The following is a 13,489-nucleotide window of genomic DNA, read 5'->3' on the forward strand; positions in this document are numbered from 1 at the left end:
TTTATTGCGGTTTGCTCTGAAAGCTTTCTTTGCACAATCAAATGTGGTCAAATGTTTGACGAAAGAGCACCACTAGCGCGTTAAATAAGACAGGAATAGGCAGGCAGAGACGATCAGCTGTGTCCTTCACACTGTGTGTCATTTACACTTAATGACAGTGAGGACAAAGCCAAGCACAAGTGTGGCTGTCATTAAGCATGCCATTGAGGTTACAATACAACAACATTTTTACATGAAACCATCAGTCACCTGCTTGTTAACACTACTATCTTCATGAGTTTTGATTTATGAGACCACCAGGGAGAAAGTGGAAGATTTGCACTTTGTTCAAGGGCCATCCATCACTAGATACAGTGAGGAAAAGTAACATAGATGATAGTGTTGGGTTGAGGTCATACAGTAAATTGTATCCTCAGATGTTTGGTGTGACGGTCTCACCTTGAACTTGTGCTCGTAGTTCTCCAGAGCCTCCATGACCATACACACGGCCTCCATGGAGCGCTCCAGCCTGCCGTCCACGCCGTTGAAGCGGTACATGCTGCCCGACACGTCCGCTAGCACACGTAAACGTTTGGGCTTCTGCTGAGGACTGCCCAGCTGTAAACGCACAGGGTAACATTAAAAAAACATTTCGAAAAGATTCAGCAGTGACTAATGATTAAGTGAAATGAAAGAAAACTACCTACTTTGGACAGTGTTTTGTTGAATTTGGTGTAGCTTACTTAACATAACATTCAACACAAGGCCAGGATTTCAAAACAACTTGCAATTATTTCATAGTAGACCTTCATGCCAGACCAAAAATATGCAAGTCTTGGAGCTAAATAAGGTAGAAAAACATGGCGTGCATATTATGGTTAGCGTATGTTTGTATGATTAGTGTGGGAACTATCTCTGTGCAATGTGTGTGCTTCCTCGGGCACACATGACGGTGGAGGAAATTACTAGAAACTGTGTGAGAGCTCGAGAAGAAACACAGGGTGTAATAATAATCTCTCACACACCGCTGGAATGTGCAGTCTGACAGATAAAGGTCAAAATTATGTGTGAGTGTGTGTTTGAAGGTGTGGTGCAGAAGAAAAAAAAAGATACACAGTATGAGCATGGTTTAAGTATCTACAGAAACACACACACCCACACACACACACACACACACCTCTGGATCCAGTTCTCCCCTGCGTTTATATATAGCCTTCTCTCCAGTTAGTCCATCAATGATTTTAGCATCATCCAGTTCTCCCAGAGCCTGGTTCTTCAGCCACTGTCGCTCCTTCCCTTTGGCCTGAAACAAACACACAAACACATAAACACACACACATGCAGAGACACACACACACACAGTTGGAGCCAAAGTTTCAAACCCAACAAGGGCTGGAAAACACATTATGTACCAATCAACCAAATACATAAACACATTTCAAAATCTGTCTGGGGAAGATGATTTGGTGGAGCTTTCAGAGATTGTGAAACAAGAGAGTGTCATTCACACACAGACACTCTCACAGACTAAAGGAGAGGTTTACAATACATACAATATAAGTAAACTCATAGGAGCTCATGGATAATTGCTTGTGCATACATTTGTCACTCCCACAAATCCATCTACCACCTTTCCTCACATCCACACCCACAGAACAAAGGAGGCAGGAGGCTCGCTCTGAAGGTCTGACCCCGTTTCTTAGCATGTCAAGATATGTTACCAACATGTTATAATACTCCTCTTTTTGCTGTGGTCACTTGGACGAAAGAAGGAGAGAGGAAGAGCAACATCACTTTCTCCTATCTTCGGTTTGCTCCCTGAGGAAGCAGATCTCCTCTACAGAAAATACTGCTAACAAAAGGAGGAACACAATCCGCCCCCCTCCCTACCCACTTTGGGTCACACACATGGCCTTTACAAACAGTGATCATATTTAGTTTCAAGTGTGTTTTCCTTACTTATATATGACGTGTGTACACACCAAAGAACATAGATTAGCCATCAGTTCACACACAGCACAGGTCTCATGACATTATGTCACTGATAAGCATTGACATACCAACAATAGTCGTCATTTGTAGTTAAATGGGTGTGTGTTAGTGAACACAATGTACACATAAATTTTGTTTGTATGAACAAAATGTACAAAAGAAGAAGGAATGCATGTATTAAATAAACCTTATTATACCAACCCTGGAGAGGTGTGCGCTTTATATTTATAGACAAACCTGAATAACTGAGTTACAATCTAAGTTAAACGTGCTGGCAGCCTAACACTGGCAGGGCAACAAAGCAAACTTGCGCTGCAGCTACAAGTCATGGGCAGACAGTGTTGTTAGCAGTTTTAAATAGCAAGGACCAAAGTGACATTTCCGCATACGTTTCCATGCTGTTTAATGTGCTGCAGCATATAATTAGCTATCTAGCCTGCTAACTGACATTAGCGTTGCACTTTTCCCCGTTGAATGTTTGTTTGGTGGCTCGTTCAACAAGCTAAGCTGCAGGGCATGACGTGTGTTCTTGTTTGTAAGTTAGATAAGAAGGAGACTTTTGCAGGAAAGCTAATGTGGGTTGTTGTTCGGAGTCTGTGGCTCTTGTGTAGCAGGACGCTATCAGGCTCGGTGTGACCGTCTATGATCGAACGCTGACGTTACTGCTTCATGCAAAGATTTGATTGGCTGCATGGAAACACTGTCTCCGTCTACATGAACAGATAACAGAATGGTGTTCCTTAAATTAATGCAAAACTAGGGGGTGTCATCATGAAACTAAAAAATATAAAATAGAAATTTCTCCCTTTTAATTTCTGATTTTGTTTCTCAAAGGAAGAACACAGGACAAGTGATTTTCAGAGTGGATATGTATGTATACTATAGACAAGATATACATGCAATTTAATTTAAGTTGGACTTTAAATCTTTATTAATAATCATTTGCATACTATGCTGCAAGTAAACAGTGACAAGCTATCCAATTAGCATAAAACTATTGGTCAATTTATCAACTGATTTGAATTTGTCTTATGTGAGAGTAAACTGAATATATTTGGTTCTTTGGGTGAACAAAAACAATTTGATGGCATCACCCTGGGCTTTAGAGAAGTATCATGGTCATTTAGTACTACTACTACTTATTTACGTCTCATTTCTGACATTTTAAAGGAAAAAAAGGATTAATTGAGAAAACAATTTGCAGATGTTAATGGAAACAATAGTTCAGGACCTGGTTTCTGTGGAGCCAGCATTTGTTCTTCTTGATGAGTGATTGTAGTTCGCACAAGGTCAGTCACAAAAATGATTTTCTTTTGATTAGCTCATTGTGATCAAGCTTTTCCAAAACATTCCCTCCTCCCATGGGATGTCTCTGTATGACTGTCATCTCCTGAGAACTCGAAGCTTAGAGCTCTTCTACATATTGGCACAGGAGTAACTGCCTAGGTTAAGGCAACTTGATAAAATGCTTTTACTCCTACTACTAAAAGTAGGAGCAAATATGCATCGCTCTGACTTCTGGCCAGTTAGAACTGATTTCCTCCTCTGAGAAGCTTGATGAATACAAGCCCAGGTGTTTATATCTGGCAAGCCAGTCCATTGTTGAGAGATAAATAGAGAGGGGTTTCTCCCAGGGGAGATTGAAGCGGATGGAAACAATACACTATCAGTTTTTTGAAAACTTGCCAGCTATGGTTAAATGTGTGTGTGTGTGTGTGTGTGAGATCCCATCAATCACTCTGCAGGTATGATAAAAATAACATGACCTCACAGCGTCATGCCTGCTGTGATTTGTATAATCTCAGTCGTCTTTACAGCGGGAAAAAAGCTCGGGGCTACAAGGACAAACACAAACAATAACCGACGTTCATGTTCAAAGCCAGCGCTGGCATGGCAGCAAACACCTGGATGGAAAACACAAACACACACACACACACACACACACACAAATACACCCACCCACCACAAATACACAAATAGAGCTTCACACCTGGACAGGAGAATAATAGAGCAAGGCTTAGTGTTGCTGCTCTGTAATCATTGTCGCATGCTGCATGATTTTCCTCTCGTCACATGTGCACACACAAACACACACACACACACAAACCAAACTTGAATGCATACACACACACATTTACCCAAAGACACTCAAACAAAGAGAGGAAAGTAGGAACCAAAATAATGAAATTGAGACGAAATATCGCATCCTCCCCTCCCTAAACTCTGGCTTTCGATTCATTCAACCAATCAGAGTTCTTGTGGGAAACAGCGCCCCCTCCATCCCGCCTCAACACCACGTTTGAGATTGTATGAGGTCAACCAATTGTCATCTACCTACTTTTGTTTTCTGACTGACCTCTGTCAACCGTACTGCAGTCCTTGCTGTGCGACTGTACAGTAAAAGCTGTTTTATCTAAATCTACAGTTCGGTTGGACCTGACACACCTGTCATTACAAAGAACTGTACAAACCAATTCATACTGAAATTCCAGTTAACATCAATGTTTCCAAAAATTACAAACATCAGGCTGAATTTACAAGGAAATGTCCTCAAACTGATAGACAACACATGCAGGATTTGCATTTAATGAACAGCGCAGACATAACAAAATGTTTTTTTTGGTGAGAACATTTCTGATAACAACAGGATGGAACAATATTTAAATATTTTTGTTTATTGAATTTGACTCAGATTGTATCTTGATTATATTATCATATTGTGTTCTCTATTTACAACGTTATTTTGTCCAAATGAATGATTCTAAGCAACTTGTAATTATTAACTAACAAAATGAGTCATTGAAGCTTTTCATTGCATTAAAATGAATTTAATTGTTAATTTGTCATATCATGTTCTGATTATCGCTACAAAAGGAAAGGCTAGAGATAATGTCTGAAATTGTAAAATGTAACATTACAGTCATGTTAATTTGTCCATCTGTCAAAAATCATGCATAACGACGTTAAGACTTGAAATTTTGGAATTTAGCGATTTTTCAAAACTTCAGTGACTGGCTTTAGTCAGAACTAAGTGTGATGCAAAGTGGAGTGAAGCTAACCTGTAAACTGTCCAGGATGATGCGTAGAGACTGAACTTGTCTCCTGACAGCGTTGGAGAAACGCTCGTAGGTGGCAGCATCATACTCGCTCATATCAATCTCCTTCAACCTGAGATGAAAGGACAGAAAAACAGAGAGAGTGAGAGAAGAGACTGATTGATTTTACATTAAAAATGATAAGCATGTGTTCTATTCAAGCATACAGTATGTTTTTTTTTTTTTACAGAACTCTTCTTTGATGGTTTCTGGGCCTCTGTTTTCATAATGGTGCAAAGCAGGTGACAGGCAGTTTCATTGGCCACAAGCAAATTTCTTCCCACCTGCATCCGTTCAGTAACTCTGTGGCTCACAGTATCACTTGGGCAGGAAGCATTCAAGATATGATTAATACAAATTAAGCGACACCGGAACTCTTTTGGTTTAAACACAAACTTGCATCTGTAGACATCTCGATCACAATGTCCCCTTGTACTGTATGTACCGGTCCACCATCTCTCTTCTCACTATATAAAGAAATGAATCTCTGTCTATCTGTATGTATGTATGTGGGTTTGTCCTTTGCTTATCTCAAGAACCACTCATCTGATCTACTTCATACCTGGCAGATGAATTACTGGGGAAACGTGGAAGTGCAATGTCGATGTGTGAAGTTGTTCTGACAAGCGGTTCTCGAGAAATATATGAAAATGCCTCATAAATAACATTGGTCGGAGGTGGGATTACATCTGTAGTGATGAGAACTACCATAGAGAATGAATTGAAAAAGTTTAGAGAGTTAAGTTCTATTCCCGTTCCTCACGTGTAGGAACTTTGTATGTATGTTCAAGACATAGTGCAGGATGTCTCAGGCACGTTTTGAACGGGCTCTAAAGTTCATCCAATCAACTTCAGCTCAACTCAAAATTGTAGTCTCCAGATATTCTGCGTGTGAGGCGTTTAGGGAGCATCGGTAAATTGTAGCATCTACTGATAGCCTGCATGTGGGGCATTTATGAGACATGGGTAAACTATAGCGTCTACTTATAGCCTGCGTGTGAAGCATTTAGGGAACACTGGTAAATTATAGCGTCTACCGATAGTCTGCATGAGAGGTGTTTAGGGGATGGGCACACCTCTCTAGGTATTGAGAAATAGGCCTGTTCTGAACGGGCACTGTCCTATTAAATTATAAACAATACAAAGACCTGCTCATAAAAACACAGCTCTACAGTGCTCTAAGACTCCTCAGGATACCTTTAAATCTCACAGGCCAAGCATTTAATCTGCAGACACTATCTCAAGGCTGTTGCAACATGTTAACATGAACATCCACTGAGATAACTGGTTAGTTACAACTAAACTTTCCATAAAGGTTCCAAGTTCATAAAGAACAAATCATCAAATGCACACCAGCATGGATAAGAAGACACCTATGAGGACTATCCATCCTCACATACCACCACTTTATACATTCATTAGAAAAGCTGAGGGTGCTACCTCTTCTTTCCTTGCTTTTTCTGAAAGAATTGCATTTTTCATTTCAAAGACAGACAAGTCTATGAATGCAACCACGATGATGCAGCAGAGCAAAATCACACCTGCAACTTTGGAATACATTTGAAGCTTGTGCAAATACACAGTTAAATCTTTTCACTAACACAGCACACCTGCGGATAAACTGACACAGGGGTCAGTGTCGTTAAATATGTAGCGCTTTGTGTGCGTGTGTATTTTCTTTAAAACACACCTGTGGACAAGACAGGTGGGCTATGACCCCCGAGCCGAGCTTATCAGTATTATCACACTGTGCAGGTACTTTAGGATCGCTGACACACACAGACAGGTAAGGGTCTTACCTCCACCATGTGAGCAAAAACTGATGTGTTTAAGTGTGTGTGTGTGTGTGTGTGTGTTGGACAGAGACAGAAGGAGGTGGGTGAAATCTCTCCCAGGTGTTTGAAACTTGTGATGACAACCAGACCGTGACCACCGCAGAGATACAGAGCAGCGACTTCAAAAAGCGGGCAGGGTTTGTAGGATGGTGGAGAGGTTCTGACTTTATGTGTCACAGCTTGCAAGAAACCTGTGTGTGCGTGTGTGTGTGTGTGTGTGTGTGACTGGTTGTATGAGAGCAGAGTCAGACAGACACAGTATATTGTGTAGTCTGTGATGGCATCAGCCATGCAATCAAAAAGACCATACACACACACACACACACACACACACACACACACACACACACACACACATACACACTCAGAGGATATCTGTCAGCATAATGTCTGCAACAGGTGTCTGAATTAAGATAAAGTACATCATCAGTGACCTCTCCACCTCCCATGGCCAAAAGAATTCACAATAACAATATTATCTATGGAAAATTTAAAAAAAAAAATGCTATCAGTCAAATCATCTTAACTTTGTTTATTGTGTGTTTTGTCTCTTTTCTGGAAAATGAATTACACTCAGAATACAAGTGTAGGGAAGTAGAGAGAGAGTCTGTAACCATAACTATACAAAAGCGAACAAAAAGAACAATTCCACATAATGGACAGTGAAAAGGCAACCAGATGAACTGATAAAAAAAGATCAACAAGGTGTGTGTGTGTGTGTGTGTGTGTGTGTGGCGTTGGAGGAGGGAGACAAAACGAGAACAGAAAGAAACGGAAGTGATTTAAGAGGCGCTGGATTATTTACACAATATTATCACGTGTATTATTAACGTGATATCAATATTTCATTATTTAAATATCACAGTTATTGTTAATGGTATATTGTGACACCTCTAGTTATGTATGATTCTGAAACAAACAATAATAAAAAAAAAGTTAAATGATCAAGAAGAAGAAATATAAATATATCTGGTTAAGATTTTTGACATGTGACTGGTAGCTGATAATGATGTAAAAGACGTCCTCTGATTAACATTTAACATGTTTGTTTCAAGGTATTCCATTCATTTGTAGTTACAGTATTTTTGGCTGTCTGGTCCTCTGCATTCACACCACATCATGACAGCCCATACAGCGAGACATGGCACAGTGGCTTCCTCCACACATTCCTATGTGTGCATATATGGGGGTGTGTGTGTGTGTGTGTGTGTGTGTGTGTGTGGATGCGTGAGAGTTTATATGGTGGGCAGACACTCTGGCCAGTGGCCGCTGCTATTTCCTCCAAATTCCTGAACCTTGACTTAAACTTAAACAGGAGAACGAAAGGGAGCGAATTACAGAGAAAGAGAGAGAGTGTTTTGGCTGAAGGTGGAGACAGCGCACTGAAATTTCACACAGAACAACCACAAAAACAAGGCTGACACTCCCTGAAACTAAACAGACAAACAGTAGCTTTTCATGCACAACACGTCCGTCTCCCAGGCTATAGACAACGATGAAGAAACTAGTTTTCAAATACTTTGTTCTAATTTTACTCTGCAAATTATGATGCATTGGATTGGAGGAGCAGAATGGTTAAACAAAATACTGGTTTTGTTTTAACAGTTACTTTTTCGCTTTTTGGTTCTGTCAAACATCTTCTCATCACAACCTCCCACATATGTTCACACTTACTGCGCGTTGTGGTTGCCTTGCTATTCATTGGTGTGTTAAAATATTTCCATTGGCGATAAACATATGAAATATGTTTAACACTTAGCAACGTGTCCAACATGTTTTAATGTCAACTCTTGAACAACTCTTTCCATTTTTGTAGGTGTAGTATTTCGACACTTATGGATTCTCAGCTGATGGAAACTCTCCTCGCTCTCATTTACTGCATTTTATTGTTGTTTTTTTTAAATTGTAGAAACACATACGTACCAACTTAGAGATTCCACAATACAGGTAACAATACAGATTTTTTTCACATATTTGACCATCATTACCCTGCTATATGTATGCCACCATGGAACTAGAATATAACAAAGCAATGATGCAACAAGGATGAAATTAATGTAAAAGGTGTCGTGACTACAACGTAACATTTACTACAAGAGGACAAACTTCCTACAACCATGTGTTTTATTCATAATGGTTCCTTTCACCCTATGACTTGTAGCCAGCAAATCAATGTCCACTAGTTTTCAAGTTACATTAAAAAGACAACTTAACCTATTCTGTAACTTTGTCTACCTGTAAAACATACAAAAATTATTTTTTTAAATCAACTAATTAATTTTTGACTTTCAAAACTGGTAAAAACCCTGCAAAATACAGGATGGTTTGTAAGGTATGTAGACACAGTCAGAAAGATAGTCAAAGTGTGTGTGTGTGTGTGTGTGTGTGTGTTTCATGTTTTAGGCATACCTAAGCCTGTTTTTGCTTGTGCGTGTCAGGTACTCAAGGATTTATGGAAGGATTACAGTTTGATGCTTAACATAAAGCTAAGTAAACAAAGGATTGTACGCACACATCAGTGGATGAGAATGTATGGAAAAAGCCTGACAGGGTTGACGTTAGATATGAAAAAAACCTGCTGTGTTCAAAAACAAGTACAGTGACATCTACTTGGAAGCAGAGTATTAGCATGTAGCTACAAGATTTTCTCTGGGCTTAGTGGGACACTGATAGACAGGCAGAAGGCGTGCAGGGAGGGGAGACAGAGGGAAGTAGGGAAAAGGTCTCAAGGAAGAAATTGGAAAATGGAAGCAAGGGTGGTGAAATGGGTTGAGACAGAGGGAAGAAGAGAAGAGGAGTCCAAGAGGCTGTCCTCTTGGTGTGAAAGCAGTCAGTGTATGAGAAGAGCCATGAAGGAAAGGGGGAGGCAGGACGGGGGGGACGAGGGGGATGGGGGAGCAAAGAAAGTGAAGAGAACGAGGCTGTTTGAAGCAGGAGAGAACAGAGAAGGCCTTCATGGTTGAGCTGGTGAAAGAGGTGCCCTCTCAACCTTCCACTCTGAAGCAAAATACAGACACACACACACACACACACTAACACACACACACACTGCCCAGTGGGATCCACTGTTCTATCGCTCATCCATGCGGCCGGGGCAGTGCAGCCTTTGGTTATTTGCCCAGGATGGAGCACCATACCTGGGATGGCTGACTGACCAGGGAACCCTGCAGATGGCTAAATAAAAAGGCCACACACAAATATACACACACACACACCTGTTCCACATTACACACTTTAGATCTGGATGGTTTCCAAAGTGGAAAAAGACAGTGAGTCCAAAACATCTGTGCACCTCCACACAGCAACAACACAAAGAGGTTTATGAGTGTTGTTTCCCACCTGTGGAGCTAAGTCAATTGAGCTATGGAAAAAAGAGGGAGGCAACTTGAGAAAGTGGATCATTACTTGATGACTATTTTCTGTATTTAATATGACCTACCTTTCTTTGAAGGCTTTTTCACCCATTTCGCGGGCTGCTTTGCGGATCTCTTCTGGAACTGCATCCTTCTCGGCCTGGGAAACCTGGTAGACCTTGTGTCCTGCATCCAGGCGATAGGGACCCCCTTTACCACCCAGCCCTGCTGTGTCTCTGCCGCCTGCGGAGAAACATCTTGTTAGGGATACACCAATCAGTGCTTGTGGAGCCACTTCAAATAACCAATCACTGACTTGAACTACACATTTTGCCCAGACCTTCAACTGATTCAATAAAATTACTGTATTAATTTTACTATAACTTTTACTTCTAACTGTTTTTATTAATTCCTTGTTTATTGTGTAGTTGTGTTGTTTCTGTCTGCTGTTTGTGTTCTTGTTCTCAGGTCTCTCTTAGAAATGACATCTTAATCTCAATGAGACTACCTGATTAAATAAAGATAAAATAAAATAAATAAATAAACAAATACAACGCTAGCCTCAAAGACACAGAACAGAGTGTCCAAATTACAGAAAAAATCATAAATGGCCTGGTCTGCATAGACGAGAACTTACTACCTGGCAAGCTGAAACTGTGATGCCTGCAGTTTGGATTGCTTCCATGTCTGATGTGGCCTCTGACAATCTACGAGATTCCCATCACCAAACTCAAGAAGCTGGAAAGAACATTCAGCTCCTGCATAAAGAAGTGGCTTGGACTTTCATGTTGCCTCAGCAGGATTGGCTTGTATGGGAATGGTGCACTGGAACCGCCTGTCTTTAGCCTTGCTGAAGAATACAAGAGCACAAAGGTGTGGCGGAGCATGACCCTGGCTGAGTCTCAAGACGTTGGGGTACGAGCAACTGCTCCCAGGCTGACAACTGGGAGGAAGTGGACCCTGTCTGAGGCTGTAGAGCAAGCTAAATCTGCTCTCAGGCATGGGGACATTGTAGGTCAGGTGCAGTGTGGGAGAGGTGGTTTTGGTCTCATGACAAGTCGTCCCACTTGGCGCAAAGCAACATCAGCCAAGAGGTTAAAGGTAGTAGTTACTGAGGTCCAGTAACAAGGGGTGTGAGGTGCAAGGGCAGTCTCACAGGTCAAACAGGGCCAATGGACAACATGGGAAAACCTGGAGCACCTCAGACTCACCTTGAGAGATCTTCGTGAGATGCAAGGAGGCAGAATTAGTTTTATCATCAGAGCCACCTATGATGTGCTTCCTTCTCCGAAGAACTAAAACCAGTGGATTGGAGAAGATCCATCATGTCCGCTCTGCCAAAAACCAGCAACTCTAAGGCACATCCTTATCAGCTGCAAAACCAGTTTTTCCCAAGGCCTCTATACATGGAGACACAACCAGGTTCTCCGACTACTGGCAAGTATCCTGGAGCAGAGGAGAACCGTTGCCAACACCATCCCCAAACAACTGGCTTCTCTCATACCACTGCATTCGTACCAGCAGGAAAACTCCCAAAGCTTCCAACTACAAGGAGAGAATCAAGCCTGTTGGACACAGCCCATGACTGGAAGATCCAGGTCGATCAAGACCAGAAGCTCATCTTTCCACCACAGATCATGACAACAAATCTCAGGCCGGACCTGGTCTTGTGGTTTACCTCACAGAGGTCCCTATGCATCGTGGAGCTAACTGTGCCTTGGGAGGCTGCAGTGGGTAAAGTGTAGCTGAAGTGAGCTCACAGCAGCTGAAGCAGTGCAGGGGGGCTGGAGAGCACAAGTGCTCCCAGCGGAGGTGGGCTGCAGAGGTTTTATGGCCTAATTAACCACCAGGCCCTACGGCAAGCCATCAGGTCATTGTCGGAGCAGCAGTTGCTGGAGGAGCAGCAATTAAGCAGTTGCTGAGAGAAGGGAGCACACCACTGCCATCTCAAACATATCCCACCCTACACAACCCCTTTCAAAGTAATGTGTGTGTTCAAATGTCATTACGGATTTCAATCTTCATTTTGTCAATAGATGGAATTTGTGAGTATTGTTGACCCAGTAAGAAACCTGTTACCTGTGCCTCCTGCCCACTGGTTTCCCCCAACATGAGGATCATTGTTGGGGTCAATCTTGCCGTGTTTTGGGGCTGTGACATCCAAGCCACTTTCCCTCTGGATGGTAATCTGGAAGGAAAGGAATGAGAGATGCCACGTAGGTCAGTTTTAAACATTCAGAGAAAAACTCCAGGTTTTTACATATCCGTGTTAGATTTCTGCTGCCACCCCAATCGATGTGGTGCTCAAACCACTGTTAAACCACATTTGAAAAAATCACAGCAGCATGTCTTTCCAGAAACAATGTCCCGGCTATTCAGGATGATTCACAAACTTCATTGTGAACAGTTTTCTTTGGAACTACTTTTTATCAAAGAAAGTTCCTATTATTAAGTATTTTTAGGTCTAAAATGGCTAAGAGACTGTTGTACCCTTATACCATTCACAAGATTGCATTAAAGACTAGTGGTCTCCCTTTCAGAGGCTGTCATAGAGGAGGAAAACATGATGACTGGTGAAGCAGTTACTGAAATAAATTCCAAACCATGTTAAAACATTCCCTAAGAGAGTGTCAAAGAAAACACCTTTGGTTGTAGTTATAGTGGTAATGACACTTTGCCAAAAATAGAGATATTTGAGCTTGTACTTTTTTCTTTCCCAAGCTCACACAACCCTACTGGACACATTTTCTTTGTGTTCACCTCTTGATGTACTGAATTAATATGTGACAGCCATCCAACCCCTCAAAACGGTCAGCTACCCACCACACAGTTGAAGCAATAAAAGAATAGACTTTCTATCTCTCAGGTTTTTGGTTTCAGCAGAGCAGACAGAACAGGCTCTGTCTAACTCTGCAGGAGAGTGATGGAGAGGGAAGAAGCAGAGACAGAGAGAGAGGTTAAGACTTTTGGACATTTATGTCCATCTTAAAAGCAACATCAGAGCCAAAATCAGCATGCTGGTTCTCACACGAAGGCAAGGCAACCAGCCAGAGTCTGGCACGCATGAAGGAGTGAGAGAGAAAGGGGTAGTTATGTGGGAGACTAAGTGTATCCCCTGTAGTTCAGTTGCATTCTTACATACTACAGGCATTTGTATGGTATTTGGGGAGAATGAGGTTTTGTTGTTTACTGTAAGTGGCTGTCTGTGAGTTATTATCTTCACTGTATTTGATTT

General features: G+C 41.6%; 1 protein-coding gene across 1 annotated transcript in view; it reads right to left on the minus strand.

Annotated features, from left to right (window-relative positions):
* Window positions 1-13,489, minus strand: part of vwa8 (von Willebrand factor A domain containing 8) — a 77,254-nt gene that overhangs the window by 4,753 nt on the left and 59,012 nt on the right. The window contains exons 38-42 of the mRNA XM_067604148.1: window positions 12,334-12,442; window positions 10,341-10,497; window positions 5,031-5,139; window positions 1,157-1,282; window positions 439-597 (exon numbers count right to left, since the gene is read on the minus strand). Coding sequence (XP_067460249.1) covers window positions 439-597; window positions 1,157-1,282; window positions 5,031-5,139; window positions 10,341-10,497; window positions 12,334-12,442 — 660 coding nt within the window. The remainder of the gene's footprint in view (window positions 1-438; window positions 598-1,156; window positions 1,283-5,030; window positions 5,140-10,340; window positions 10,498-12,333; window positions 12,443-13,489) is intronic.

Source organism: Thunnus thynnus, chromosome 11, assembly GCF_963924715.1.
Source record: "Thunnus thynnus chromosome 11, fThuThy2.1, whole genome shotgun sequence".
NCBI lineage: Eukaryota > Metazoa > Chordata > Actinopteri > Scombriformes > Scombridae > Thunnus > Thunnus thynnus.